Source organism: Caretta caretta, chromosome 10, assembly GCF_965140235.1.
Source record: "Caretta caretta isolate rCarCar2 chromosome 10, rCarCar1.hap1, whole genome shotgun sequence".
Taxonomy (NCBI): Eukaryota; Metazoa; Chordata; order Testudines; family Cheloniidae; genus Caretta; species Caretta caretta.
In genome coordinates this window covers 12,221,219-12,237,270 of record NC_134215.1, presented here as the reverse complement: position 1 = coordinate 12,237,270, position 16,052 = coordinate 12,221,219, and the positions used below count along the sequence as shown (strand labels likewise).

At 44.0% G+C, this 16,052-nt stretch overlaps 1 protein-coding gene across 4 annotated transcripts in view; it reads right to left on the bottom strand.

Annotated features, from left to right (window-relative positions):
• The window catches only part of MAD1L1 (mitotic arrest deficient 1 like 1), a 563,294-nt gene that overhangs the window by 163,099 nt on the left and 384,143 nt on the right, over positions 1 to 16,052 (bottom strand). For all 4 annotated transcript variants that reach the window (XM_048868281.2, XM_048868284.2, XM_048868285.2 and 1 more), the window contains one exon: positions 8,929 to 9,136. In XM_048868281.2, the coding sequence (XP_048724238.1) occupies positions 8,929 to 9,136 (208 nt within the window). The remainder of the gene's footprint in view (positions 1 to 8,928; positions 9,137 to 16,052) is intronic.

The window sequence follows — 16,052 nt, the reverse complement described above, 5'->3', positions numbered from 1 at the left end:
AAATTCAATAAACCAAGTATTTTCCCTTTCCTATCTGTCGTCCCTCACTCAGTCTAATAAAATCCGAGCCCAAGAGACCATCACCTCAGTGACAGCAGGAATCTCAGCACATTTTCCTGTACGTGTGACACACACAGCAAACTCTCTCTAATAGATTTCCACCTCTCTGGGCTGTTCACAAGCTTTGATTTCGAGGAGAAACGATACATTGACAACGCGCAGAGCAAAGATCAAAGACTCTCCCCTGATGGAGCATTCTGCCACATTGGCAGTCTGGTTTTTCTAATGTCAGGGAATTTGTGTAGGCCCGAATTTGAGACATCAGCACAAGCCTTTCTTTTCATTCCTGCTGATGAATGAAAGAGCATTTTCAATTGTGTACAACCAGGGGCCTTATGGCACATCATCCCTAGTCAAAGGCTGCTCTGTGATGTAAACTGCTTTAACAGGCAGCTTATATTACAACCGCACAGGATCCAAAGGGCAGTTTGAGATCACAATGAATTTCTCTTTCTTAAAGGGATCTGCAGGGCTGCAGAGAGGAATCAAGCAGAAGCATCCAGAAACATCTGGTTTCAAACACACACAAGGCAAAGCTCTTAAGCAAATAGAACTGCCAAGTTACTGAAGCCTACAGGCTAAACGTATTGACACCTGACATCTTGTATGTGGATTATAAAGAAACCATCACCGGAACGGATATACAAGAACCATGGACATCATGGGTCCTGTCTACAATATGGCAGATTGCATCTGGTGCCAGATATAGTGGGAAGGAGGGAAATTTGAACATGACGAGAGGGACCATTTGATCCCTTCATTGCTCAATGACTTCTCTCCCCGTCCCTTTGGCATTACTTCCTCCATGAAGAGACTGATGAGGATACTCCTGAAGCCTGAAAGGATACTTTTGACAGCAAGGAATGGGGCTTATTTGTTTCCTCTATGCATTTTTCTCAGCTACTGCTGGTCTGGGAGGAAAGAACCACAATCAGTCCTGTGAGCCCACACAAAGCAGAGATGTAAAAATGTAAAGTTGCTATCATTGTGTCTCTTCTACATCAACACATATAGCAAGGTGTATGTCAGAAACTGGCCTATCCCAGCGTATGCTTCTCCAGCAATATCCACCTACTGTCCTTCGACTTATATGGTCCCAGAAACGAGAATAGTTCCTTCTACCCCTGTCCCCCACCCAAGGCAAACATCACACCTTCCCTTTCAGAGACAAAAACAAGGCTATGTCATGTAAGTCTACTGTGATTAAAATGGTATCTACATGGGGAATGAGTGACCATTTCACCCCCGTAGCATGTTCCTGAAAGACTGATGGATGTTTGTTAAAGTCTCCATTCGGAGGTTTCATCTAGATCAGCAGCAAGGAATTCTGGATTCAGGGTCCCCACCTATGGGACTCCTTCCCTGCCCATCACAGTCCTTTTGTAAATGGCACCAAGGTTCAGTACAAGGTCTTTTTATTTGGGTAGCTTCATCTGCGTCCATTTTATATTTCCTTTTTCATCACCTCTTCCTTTTGGGGCTAGTTTGCTTCCTCTTTTTCTTGGCAAAGTGGCTACTTTTCTCTGGGCCAACGGCTCCAGTTTTATTTTAATTATGGTTTTTAACTTTTATGCAGTGCCCAGAGAGATGGCGAGAGGTGCTTTGAAAACATTTAAGTACGTAAAATAGAAACACACTGTATATAATGTGAGGGATCTCTAGAGCTCTATAAACACAGCACAGCATGGCCCCTCCCCCCCCCCATATGAGCAAAAAGACTGCTAGCTTTTTAAAAGTCCACATATGAATCCTACTGAAGAGGAGGGGAAGGAAGAAAACTTGCAGCTCCTCTGCTCGCATGGAAGGATAAGTGCACTCCATGGGGTAACCTTTGATTGATGCCAAGTATTACAGATTCAGTGGCTAAAAAAGGACTAAGTTACAGGATTTATTACAAACCTCTGACTCCCCAGACAGCTGTTGGATTTTTAAAGTCCCTTCAGTGTCTTACCAGAGCCCTCACATCACTCATACAGTTCCAACAACTTGCAAGACGGAGGCATCCCCTGGGATTTATTCAGTTAGTAGCTGCCATTGGATTGCCTATGTTCTCGTTCTTCAATGCACACAGACTAAGTAAGGCTCTGGATCCTGTCTCTTTCATTCTTCCATTGACCTGTGACGTGCTGCCATAGAATGGGTACACTGTTTCCACTGAAGAGGTAGATGTATTTCAGTGGTGGGTGACTTCATTCCTGTGCTGTCTATAAAGAGCTTTGGCATCCATCTGGAGGAGAGGAGTTATATACAGTAAAGGTAACGTATTCTTTATCTTGCAAGGTTTCCATAAGTATGTCTGGCTTTTACTCCCTTCTGAGTAGCATGCTTCCACACACATCTGGGGACATGGCTCTTATAAGCATGTGCAGTAATTTCAGTGTCCCAGCAAAAGAAGAGCACAGCATGTGCAATTAAAAGAACACAGAGCTGCTGGTTCTCGGAACGCACAAGGCACTCGCAGAGTTATAGTTTCATTGTGTAAGATGTTTTCCCTGTATTTCTGGGCTGTCCAATTTCATTCGAACTCAGGGGTTCTCAAACTTCATTGCACCTCACCCCCCTTCTGACTATAAAAATTACTACAAGACCCCAAGATGGGGGATTGAAACCTGAGCCCACCCTAGCCCCACTGATCCGGGGGTGGAGGCAGGAGAGGAAGCTGAAGCCCAAGGTTTCAGCCTCAGGCAGGGGGCCTGTAACCTGAGTCCCAACACGCAGGGCTGAAATCCTCAGGCTTCAGCCTCGGATGGTGGGACTCACACTTCGGCCCAGGGCCCCAGCAAGTCCAAGCCAGCCCTGGCGACCCCATTAAAATGGAGTCCCTACCCACTTTGGGGTCCTGACCCACAGTTTGAGAACTGCTGTTATAACATATTATCATTCAGTATAATGTGAAGGGCATTTACAGGCAATTTATAGATACCAGCTATAACCTAGTCAATACCGAAACACAGGAACCACCACGTCGGGGAAATGAAGGTACACACAGCAATACCAACTAGCCATGTATAGCCCTGGGTTGGAATGATGGGACAGGGTTATGATAGAGAGGGAAATCAGGATGATTTTTCTCTCATGAACAGTCCATTATTAGCTCATTCACAGCCCTAATGTATCATTCAGACCAACATAGGAGCTATGTAGCTTGAATTGGAGAAATTAACTCCACAAGAAGCAGTATAATTATAACACTTAGCTCTGGTATAGCACGTTTCATCTGCAGATCTCAAAGCACTATACAGAGGACGACGGCTTTTCATTCATTCATTCATTCATTCAAAATCATTACCCCCATTTTACAGATGGGGAGACTCAGGCACAGAGAGGTGATGTGATTTGTCCAAGGTCATCCAGCAGGCCAGTAGCACAACCAGGTCTCCCGAGTCCCAGTCTAGTATTTGATCCACTAGGCAACACTGCATCCCAATAATTCTAACAATAGTCTGCCTTTCTATTGAATCTTTCATCTGGGGGGTCTCCAAATGCTTTGGACATTAAAGCTTCACATCATGTCTGTGAGGCTGATAAGGGCTCAGGATCATTTCCCCCAACACTGAAATGCAGCCACCTCTGGAGTGGAAGAAAGCAGCGGATTATCAGCGTACAGCAACACTACAAACAGTTTAAGACAGAAAGTGACAGAATGCTTTCTATAAACTGCAGGGGGATTGAGGGTAAGCAGATTTCGGTTGGAATTTGGCCAGGACACCAAGGTTAACAACCTACTCTTCCAAAAAATGTGGTACGACACCTTTAGTGACAGCAAGTGGCCTGGACTTTGATTTTAGGTCTCATTAGAAATAAGGAGCCTGCAACAGTACCCCGCTCCCTATCATTAGAACAGGGAATTGGCTTGTTACTGACTCAGAGGGAAAAGTTTCACCTACTGAGGCCCCAACATCACTTCGTGAAGCACCCACCTGGCACAACCAGCAAGATCTGAGAAAAAACAGCATAGTGTGGTATGGATGCAGGCAAAAGAAACTAAAGCACAGAAAAATCTGCGAACTATCCTCTCTCAGACAGATTCTGTTTTTAATTTACAGGTGCAGGCCCTCTAATATAAACAGGTAACAGGAAACAAGGGGACTAACAGTGGACAACAGGTGCAACTTTTAAATGCCATCCACTCCCTTTCTGGCCTCCTTTGCAGTCAGACACACATTCATCACCAGCGCAGACATGGTGGACAGTGACAAATTTTACTAGCTCCGGCTTGTCACTTCAACAAAATTAGATTATTTTAATATTAATTCATTACCCAATTTAATTCCAATTAATAATCTCCATTACAAGGCCCTGCCTTGGCAGTGATGATGGGGAAAGCCTCTGCTATGCAGCAGACACAGCAGTTCCTTTCAGATCAACCACCTGTTTTATAAGGAGATCTCCCAGCCCCTTTGCAAGTGAAGGACTCAAAGTTCCATTGGCAACACTCAAACAGAACACTGTACCTATGAAATGGACTTGTAGCTTCCTTTTTCAGTGGACTGTAATGGGGGAAACCTTGGTCCTTTTTCCAGAGGGCTCCCAGTTTGGCCTAAATGTAGGGAGATGTCCTACTTATACGCTCATCCTTGCAGAAGGCAGTAACAGCCTGGACTGTATGTGGCTTATGGCCCAAATCAGAAGACACCCAGGTCATTCTCTTATCCCTGAATTAGGGTTCAGAAAAAAATAGGGAATAGAACTTCCCATTATATATAATCAGATTGGAATAAAACATTTTGGGAGGCTATTACCAGATTTAGTATTAAAAAAAACACATTTAAAACAGGAAAGAGAGCCCTTGGATTCCTCATGAAAAATACCCACCTTCAGCTAAACACAATACTGGTTTTAAGCAGGGATTACGGTGGGAAAGCAGATACGTATAAGGAACATTCAGCAACCTGAGTATTCTCTCCCTTTCCCACCCCCGGCTAGTGACATAAACAAACTGACCCAGTTGGCTAGTCCTGCCACATATCTATCCACTACTAACTAAGATTAAACTCCACCTCTAGAACGGGTAGCTCTGGAAATGCCAGAAAATAAAACCAGAGGCCAATCATAAACACACAAAAGAGCCAAAAAAAGGAGGGCAGGAGGGAAAGAGGAAACAAAAATGAGGCATGGAAGGAAAGGAATGGAAGAGACAGCATGGAACAGGAAAATAGGAAAAGGAGTGGGAAGAAATTTAGGAAACAGAGAAGGTAAAAGGATTGGAGTTTACTCCAAGCCTGGGCACTGCTTCCCTTCCCCACCTTCTCAAAGCTATTACCGTTTGCACTCCTGTTTCTGGGACAGGAAAATTAGAACTCACCAGATGGCAGCCTGACCTTGGTCCACACTCCACTGTTAGACAATCCAGATCCGAGATGGCACCAAGAGAGAAACAAACCACCCATAAAGTTATAGCCCATTCCAATAATGGGGCTGCCACAGCTCTGCCCCATTAATACTACACGGTCCTGTGTCCCATTTTTATACTGCAGGATAGAGGACAATAAGTGGTTATAGCTCATACTGTCCAAAATTCGCCTTTGCAACAGCCATCTTATCCATTTTAATAGAGACTGTTACGGCATAAATGAGAGAAAAGGACCACTGAACTCCATGGCAAGTTGCCAACTTGTGCTGCAGCCTCCAGTGGTTATGCTCAAAGAGATTTAAAGTCCAATATAACCTTGATTTTTAATAGAGTCACATTTAATGAGCTTTAGCGTCCACCATAATAATTTCCTTATTACCTCTCCAGGAATTGGAACCGTGGTCAGAGAAAACGTGCTACATTCCAGCCCAATGAGAAAATTTAATAATAGCCAACACATTATTATCAAAACCATCAACATCATTGTCCTTAATGTCTTTTTTGGTTGCTGTAATTATAATCCTTCAAACCTTAAGCATAATTGCAGCTCAGACAAGCTTGCTGAACATAGCAAAGACAACTGGCTAAAGGCCACCCATATTTCTCATCTCTGACAGTGACCCATTCAGTGTATATGGGTACTGTTAAAGGACAAGGGTTAGCAGAATGTGACAATCAAACTTTATATTTACGTACCTGCCAAGCACTAGAATGCAAAGTTATACATGGACCTTCATTGTCTTTTTGACCCAGACCTACACAGCCACTTTTTTCCTGTAGGAGGAATCAGTCCTAGGTTTTGACCTATCCAACTCCACCAATACAGTTCAGCCCTGACCTGGAGGGTTTGCCCACCTCCGAAGTTTAGAGTGCTGAACTTGCCCATCTCCTTGCACAGGTAGATACAACAACTGTCCCAAAAAGTGATGCAAATATCATTCCAGTTCATGACATTTTGCATGGAAACGTCAGCTCCCTGTGGCTTCAGTGAAAATCTGCCCCTTACTGTTCACCATAAGCTCCAGTAACACTAATGACAGTCAATGTGAACAAAGAGAGTTTCCCCAGCAAGCCGTTCAGTTGCATCTTGTATACAAGCTACACTGGAAGGCACATTGCAGGACTGCTCCACCACCATTTCTTGTAGGCAATGTTCTTATGATTTCATCCCCATGAAAAGAAAAAGAGGGGAATCTCTCATTCCCCACCTTGGGAAAACCTGGGCTTGGTTTTTTGGTGACATATTCATCTATGTTTTCTAAGCATCCCTAGGACTGTGAGTAACAGGCGTAACTAACCCTTTCAGTGCTAAGTGATCTAACAGTATCATGCATGCCTTCAAATAGCGCTCCACCTGAATAGTCCAACATACCTGGCACATCCCAATATTGCCATTCTTTTCAATGGCTACAAGACTATGCCAATGAAAACCAGCATGGTTCTGCAGCAAAATAAAGGTGTTAAACTAATTACTGCATTGTTGTCAGCAGTGTGTCTACATGAGAATGATTCACACGTGGTCATGAAACATGAGAAAAGGGGGCTCTTCTTTTTCTCCTTTATACAAACCAATAACACATCTGTTTCCTCTGATCACACCGTCCATCCAGGGGTCCCCCTCGGTGCATTCCTCTTAGCTATTTTTTCTATTTTGTTTACGTGAATACTTCCATATGCACTGAGATGCACCTGGAGGCTCCAAAGGTCCCTCCTGTGACTGTGATAAACAACCGCTAGACTGCAGCCAAAAGCATACCCGACCCCAGCTAGACTGATGGTCTCTCTTCTATACAAGTCAGCAAACAAAAGTCAGAATGACATAGCAGGGGGCTCGGAAGAGAAGGGACACAAACACACTAGACATGACAAGCTGAAAATAAACTGAAACCCAGAGAGCTGTTTGTTTTACTGTCAGAATCAAAGAAAGAATAGAAAACAACTTAAAAATGTATCCCCTGTGAGCTAGAGACAAACTTGGTAGCATTCTGGCACAGAGACGCCTGTCGAACAGCTACAAGCAAACTGAGGGACAGGATGCGGAATAAAAATGAACAGCAAATCAAAGGGGGCATACATGAGAAATACACCTCCCTCCCCTCAGAGGAAATGGTCTAATTACTCTATATTATACCCCAGAGATTCACTCAGCAGTGGCAGAGCCAAATATATGACCTCACCTCTTCATCCTCTCTGCCACTGATGGTAACAGCACCCTCTGGGTTTGGGGGGCAGTAACACCCACATATATATCTGCAGCATTAGACACACTGGACTGTGCAGAAGCATAATGGGAGACCGGCACTAAACAGCCACAGTGAAATTCAGATTTGAATTGCACTGCGAACACCATCCCTGAGAATTCCCTCTCTCTGGGACCCTTTCACTGGAAACTCCTTAGAGTGGGAACCGTCTTCCTTAAATGTTCAGAAAGCACCATGACCTAGTTGGTGCTACCACAAATAGATAAACAGTGTGGATGGACTGAGTCTGTACCTGTAACCTCAGTGACCTCTTAACCCTCTCTCCCCACAGAGAAGCAATTAATGCCATACCTCACTCAGACATGCCACCTAGATTTTCTGTGTAATTATTTGTATTTATTTAGTGCCATAATCCACCGAGATGTTGGGATAAACCCAATAATGAAATACTATCATTCGAGCTAATGGAAAAACTAGCAGGCTACGTTCAGAATACTTCCGTGCCATAACAATGAGAGTCACTTCCACAGGGGATTTCTTTACACCAAGGCTGAGAAGGCTCATGGGTCACAAATTTCCTACATATGCAGCCTCAGAGAAAAGCACCGTCTTCTGGGCCACACACCTTAAAGAGCAACATTCCCTGCAGGCACTAGCCTTACGTGCACTGCCAACATCACAACACATTAGCTCCACACAGCCCTTCCTTCCATTGTGTAGATTGGTTTATTTTTCTCTTCAGCTATAGCAAGGGAGTTTTGAGGGCAAGTACATGTGGGTCAGAGATTCAACAGTTAGATCTCTTGGGTTCTCCAGTGTGAATCAACTCTGCCTGGTCACTTCTCAGTGCTTTAGGTGACAAGTCAGACTTTGCTAATATTGTTACCTTGATTTACAGTGTTTTTGACTGTGTACGGGAGGGTGCTGAACCTCACAGCTACTGTATTGTAAGGTCTCAGTCCTGTATTTGAATAGAAGAAAGACTCTGTACCTCAGGAGAGTCTCAGATTCTGTGAAGTGTAGATGTACTTTATTTTCATGCAGTAGTCAATTTCGCTGTGATTAATGGGGCACATATATACTGATAAACAATATTTGTTTATTTTAAACCAGGTCAGAAAAGATTTCAGCCACTTATTTCTCCACAGCTGAGTTATTTTCTGCTATCCACGAGACCTCCAGAGCTAAGTCCAGCCATGAAAGGAGGGATATATTTCCTTTCTGCCCTCTATCAATACTGCCCAGCCAAGGTTACTTCATTTACTGTATATAAGAGCTATAAGATAGACACATGGCTAGAGGCCAGCAAAGTACCTGCAATTTCTTGGGATGACTGCAAACTTCCAACCATCTCCAGATTCCCAGGGATGGAGCCTCCTCCTTCCAGGACCCTGACCAGCTCTCTCAGCCTCTCACACTCTTCCTGGAGCTGGTGCTGTTCCTCCTTTCGCTGCTGCTTGGCCAGGCTTGCTGGATTCATGCTGAAGTGAAGCACTTTGGTTTTACTGTGGTCATAGTCACCCTGCAAAATCCAAACACGGTAAGCAAACTGTGTAACTGGTCCGAGTCCCTACAAACTGCACAAGGAGGCAAAACACAGCAGATATACACATGGAACATGGTACACTTACAGAGCATTAATGTCACAATTCCAGCAATGAAAACCAGCCAAAGAAGAGGCTGCTTTCTCCCAACCTCTTAACTAAGGGGTTCTCAAACTGGGGGTTGTGACCCCTCAGGGGGTCGCAAGGTTATTACATGGGGGGTCGCGAGCTCTCAGCCTCCACTCCAAACCCCATTTCACCTCCAGCATTTATAATAGTGTTAAATATTTTTTAAAAGTGTTTTAATTTATAACAGGGAGTCACATTCAGAGGCGTGCTGTGTGAAAGGGGTAACCTGTACAAAAATTTGAGAACCACTGTTTCAACTGAGCAGAACTTGCTCCTGGATGACACCTTCATTATTAAGTTTAACTCCAGAAATGAAGTTTTATGGTTGCATGTTAAATCCCCTGACAGCAGGAGTTTATAATGAAGCCTTAAACTACAGCAGGACACATAGTGCCAGCCTAATTTATTAGTACAAGTCTGTGATGTCCACAGGACTCCAGTGCTGGAGTCCTTAGTGAGTTGCATCAGTCTGTCCCAAGCAAGTAGAGACATGTCATTTTACACTTTTCTTGAAGGTGAATTAGATTTAGAGCAGTTTAACCTGCGAGTCAAATCCTAAAATAATGGATTAATATGCCTTCAAAGTGAGAGGGCAACACTGATATTATACTTGTGGTTTCAAAGACATGATCTTCACCTGGACTGCAGAAAGCTTTATAACCCTAAAATGAGCAAAACCTCCGCTCACCCTGGCTCTCATTGCATCCTGCTCAGCTGAAGTCCAGAAATGTGGCCTGCATAAAAAGGTGTTTAACATGATAATATTTTACATTTCCATTATATCTGAGTTTCAAAAGTGATTTTACAAACAATAAATAATCTCAGCCCAAGTGTGCGGTAGGTATTATTCCAACTTCATTTTTTTCTTTAGCACTAAAAATGTGCTAAATGTTTAAACATTGTACAGACAGACAAACTGAGGGATAGGGAGGCTAAAGGACTTGATCACTATCATACAACAGCTCACTGGCTAAGCCAGGCAGAGAACCCAGGGGTCCTGACTCTCAGGCACTTTTTCTCTCCGCTAGAAACATTCCCTACAGATACCGTGATGCTTGCTATAGAGTCTGTTCCAGATTTCAATTGACGTTGTTGTGTTGCAGGCTCGTTCGGTAAAATAACAGGAACTGAAGTGGCCAATGTCTGCATTTATGAAAAGTAAAAACTCTTCTTATATGGCTCTGTTAACCAGAAAGACTGTTCAACCTACTAACTTTGTTGACCACTGACCCTGACCTGATATTGGAGGGTCTATAGTTTTGGGTAAAATAATATAGAAGTTATCAAACTGTAACAAACAAGTACATGAACTAAAATATATGCATTAACAATAGGCTTGGCTATAGGTCTTAAGCATTAAACTGGAGTGAGGCCTAGTGGAAGTTGGCAGTTGGTATAAGATAGCATGAGTATTATTGTGCTTGACGGAAGGTTATGGAATTATATGTGCTTGACCTAAGGTTATAAAATTTAGCAATGTTTCTTGTGATAGTTTAGTAATGCATTTGATAATAAATAAATAAAACACAAAGAGGTAGCATCTTAGGGGATTTTTGTAGTAAGAGCTAACTGTATTGATGTACCTAAATTATTGCAAAACGGACAGATGCAAATGGTTGGGTAAATTGTTGGAAATGTAATTATGGACAACCAGAACCCTAAAATTCGTCTCCCAGAATACCAAATATGAATAAAGGGATGAGACTTGACTTGATTCAATATGGCCCTGGATGTATGTGGGTGGAATAGGGAAAGGTGTATAAGAGGTTGTCAAACCCATCCTGAGCTGGGACACTGGGATGATGCCACGGGACAATCGCATAGGAAGTCTGGCCCCACTCCATCCTCTTGGGGGAATCGCTACTTATTTTTTTCTTTCATTTTTGTTTCTGATGGTTCCCATAAGGTTTAAGTATGCCCAGTGTAAGACTGTAAGTATGACCAATGCAAGGAACCACTTTACTGTACTTATCTTATTCTTATGCTTAAGTACATTGATTTTTCTATCATTTCAATTACATTCGTCTGTATTAACTGAAGATCCTAAAGGTTGTGTGTGTGATCCACCAATTTCATCTTATTAACTAACTCTACAGCCACCTGAATAACCTACAGCCTCTTGCCTGACATTTTCCTGACACTCCCTACCCTCTAGAATTCACACTACATCCTTGATCCCACAATCAGTCAGTAAGGAAAAAAACAACAAATAAAAGACAAATTTTCCCCCCTTTCTTTTTAGAGCAGAATGTCAGTGAGGGAGACAGAACCTTAAGGGTTAAATATCTCACAGTTGTTTTAGTGCCCTCTAGTGGCCTTACTGCTACTCAGCTTCCTTGTTTCAGTAATATTCCCATGGAAAACATGTTGGTGACAGGGACTCTGCAGACAAAGTAGAAGGGTATATAAAGTGCTGAGTTCTGAACATCCATCTCAGGCAGCCCTGGTGTCCTGGAGCTCTTGGCAGGTATGCTCCTCACTCTCTGAAGCTCCTTCCCCACAGGAAAAGGACCAGCAGCTCAAGCCACTCTGCTCCCTGGCTCTGCTTTCCCTCTAGGAATTAGCTGCAACTTCCCTATTGGACGTTGGCTGCTAGGTTTTGTCCTGGCAGGGAAGGAGGGGGAGAGTATCTGTGTAAGTGGGTGTGCGTGACAGCAGGGGTGTTTGTGAGGGAAGGCGAGCCTGCTTGGGTTTGGGCGTGAGAGCGGTATGCATGTGTGTGGGCATACACTGTCGCTGGCAGGCAGCTAGCTGGAATGCTGCTATACTCTGAGCGCGGTAGTGCCCTATAGCTCCGCAGTGGCCCCCTGCTGGCTGTCTCATCTGTAACTAACATGCACTCATCTCCCAGCACCACCCCTTGCAGCTGCCTCCTAAAGAGGATGAGAGGTCGCCAGTGCTGAGAATTGGCTGGGAAGCCTGCAATCATGAAGACAAAAAGAGTAAAGATCATTCAGAATTGGGGGGAGGAACAGACTGAGGAGCAGAAGTTTTCAAACAGATCGAAGTTGGGGAGGCGCACACACTGGTGAGGATTAAGCTATTCCCTGCCTTCCCTCACCCTTGAAGAAGAAAATGGCCTTACAAACTCTACACCATGTGGCCAGGACCCTCCAGCAGCTGGAATCACAGACACCGCCCGCTCCAAGCTTATCAGGCAAGTTGTCCCTGCCAAACATACCACACACTAGCATCTATGAGTGTGGACTGTTCCCTGAGGCAGCAACGTACCCAGGATCATTTGAACACAGGACTCTCCTTCCCCTCCCCTATTACACAGGCAGGCTAACCGGCAGGTCTTGAGTCAGGGAGTTTTCTCCCCAGTCTTCGCCCTCACTTTGCTTTCCAGGGAGGGGAAGAGGTTCAAAATCACAGTTAACCGCACTTCGGTTGCCTGGTGAGAGGACGCTTTCATTCCATGAAAATGTTTACAAGATCCAAGGTGTGGCTCCCACTCTCTTCAACTAGGATTTTATGCTGCATTCACCACGGCAGTATCTGAGCACCTTAACCTAGCTCCTCTCACACAATTATGTGCTGGATACTAAACTGAAAAAATCAGACAATACTGGAGATTACTGACACCTTCCCTGTTGAGACCACTTTGACCTGCTAGGCACTAGTTTGTTCACTCCAATTTCTTCCTGTAATACAGTCTAGTTTTTCAAAGGCATTGCCACAAAACTACAGTTCTTATCTCTCTACCAGCCTTGTATATTCCCTCCCTTTTATAACACATGCCCTTGCTAGAACATATTCTTAAATCAGCACTGAAACACAATCTCAGTCCTAGGGGCTCACCAGCTCTCCTGACATAGTTGGTGAATTCATTAGTCTGACGTTACACTTCATTTACAGACAAGCACACATTTAAAAACCTGCTGTGGTATGAAGACAGTATCTTATCGCCATTATAGAATCAATCTCCTTTTAAATTTCTGGGAAAGATCACTATCATATTTGCTCTGTTCCTTCCAGCATCAGGACAGGGACACTGGCTTCCTCTTTATTCTATACAGTGCAGATCACTATTTTCCCCTAGGGCTAAAATGTTTTATATTGTGGTAGCATCTAGAGGCACCAAGTGAGATGGGGTCCCATTGTGCTAGGAACTGTACAGACACACAGCATGACACTGCCCCTTCCCCAAAGAGTTTACAATCTAAATAGACGAGACGACTACGGGTGGGAGGGGAAAGAGGTACAGACAGATGAATCATAGAATCATAGAATATCAGGGTTGGAAGGGACCCCAGAAGGTCATCTAGTCCAACCCCCTGCTCGAAGCAGGACCAATTCCCAGTTAAATCATCCCAGCCAGGGCTTTGTCAAGCCTGACCTTAAAAACCTCTAAGGAAGGAGATTCTATCACCTCCCTAGGTAACGCATTCCAGTGTTTCACCACCCTCCTAGTGAAAAAGTTTTTCCTAATATCCAATCTAAACCTTCCCCACTGCAACTTGAGACCATTACTCCTCGTTCTGTCATCTGCTACCATTGAGAACAGTCTAGAGCCATCCTCTTTGGAACCCCCTTTCAGGTAGTTGAAAGCAGCTATCAAATCCCCCCTCATTCTTCTCTTCTGCAGGCTAAACAATCCCAGCTCCCTCAGCCTCTCCTCATAAGTCATGTGTTCTAGACCCCTAATCATTTTTGTTGCCCTTCGCTGGACTCTCTCCAATTTATCCACATCCTTCTTATGAGTTATCTTGCCCAAAATCAAACAACAGGGTGGTGACAGAGCTGGAAACGGACCCAGGTCTTCCAAATCCTAGTCCTGTTCCTGGCCACTGGACCACACTGCCTCTCATATAAAATATAATAATGCTAGGCACCCAGTAGAAGCTCATTTGGGAAATGTTTAATTTATTTACACTACCAGAGTTTCAGACAAATGGGGGAACCTTCCAATGCAAATTTCGCATAGTAGGGGACATCACAACTTCAGATAACAGGGGTTCAGGTGTGTATACATTAATATTAGACCTCAAAAATGGTATCATGACTCCTTTCACGTGACGTTTTCCTTGAAACTTCAGAAGGCCAGTAGTGATCTGGATTGGCTTTAGGCACAGATATGGTAGCAAGTGGCTACAGATACCAGACTGCAAGGGAGCATCAAAAATCCCAGCACCACTTGAAGGGAAAATGGAGCCTGGAGCCCCATGCTGGTCAGAAGCAAGGGCCTGGAAAAAAGCAAGCAACATACTGGAATCCCAGCAGCTTGACAGAATGTGATTTACTGATTTCTTCCCCCTGCAATATACTATCAAATATTGCTGCCCCTGTTTTTCATTCTTTTGAATTTGAAGTAGGGGACACAAAATGTTGGGGGGGGTTGCACGTATGGCAAGCCACACCTGATCTTAAGCCCCACCTGATCTTAAGCCCCGGAGACAGACGAAACAGCGGACTCTCAAGAAGAGGCATAGAAGATGTACAATACACAGGATTCTTTGAACAAGAGACGGGAATCCCGAGCAACTCGGGAGCCATCTGCTGTGGCTGTTGCGTCTGTACTGAACCAATGCAAAGTCAGAGGCATCTTTTTATTACATGTTTCAGTTTGATGTAAAACGTGTTCTGTGGTCTCCAGAGAACGGTGAAAAGCTTGTTCGGCGTTCGGATTGCTGGGATTAATGTGCAGAAGCAACTGGCTCTTCCCAGGCTTGGAGCATTTCTTATAGGGAAATGTGAGACATGTTTTGGGGAGAGATCCTACGTGAGACCTGCAGACAATCCTCTTGTTGGAAGAACATAAAATGGCCCTACTGGGTTAGACCAAAGGTCCATCTAGCCCAGTATCTTCCGACAGTGGCCAGTGCCAGGTGCCCCAGAGGGGGTGAACAGAACAGGGAATCATAAAGTGATCCATCCCATCGCTCATTCCCAGCTTCTGGCAAACAGAGGCTAGGGACGCCATCCCTGCCCATCTCAGCTAATAGCCATTGATGGACCTATCCTCCATGAATTTGTCTAGTTCTTTTCTGAACCCTGTTATGGTCTTGGCCTTCACAACATCCTCTGGTAAGGAGTTCCACAGATTCACTCTGCGTTGTGTGAAGGAATACTTCCTTTTATTTGTTTTAAACCTGCTGTTTTAAATGCTGCCTATTCATTTCAGAAAAACATAGTAAGGATTCCTCAGTCCATCTGGCAGTTGTGTAGGTGGAAGGTCTGTTCTTCTCAATAGCACATTATTTTGTGACTCAAACTGGGTACGTGTACTGAACATTTTGCTAATAAGTGCAATAAACTTGGTGAAGGGTACAGTGCACTTAGTGCTAGGATCCCCAGCCAGCCATATTTCTTCTGTCTCAGTTCCCTTCAGTGCCCTTGAAATTTGAGAAGCGTAGGAATGAGAAAGTAACTTCAAGAATTAGACACAGTAATGACCTTCACTGGATCTTCCTTCATGGAATAATGTTGAACTGGTAATTCAGATGTGACAGAAAGAAGTGCAATGACTTGATTGATTGCTACCAGGTGTGGCAGACACTTGAGCAGTACAGTGAATTATTCATTCTTGGAAAGTAAGATGCTAACTGGTTGATTTGTTGCTTGAGGAAGCAAAACCATATCTGTGCAAAAATGGATCTATATCTTTTACCCATTTCTACGAATGGCTCAGCTCTGGTAGCCTCAATGATGCTCAGACCTCTCCATGGAGATGACTTGATGCCTCTTAAGTTCATATGTTCCACAACTCATAACATGTTGTTTTGATGTGCTGCCTTTAGCTTTCCGAACAGGCCTGCCTGGGAA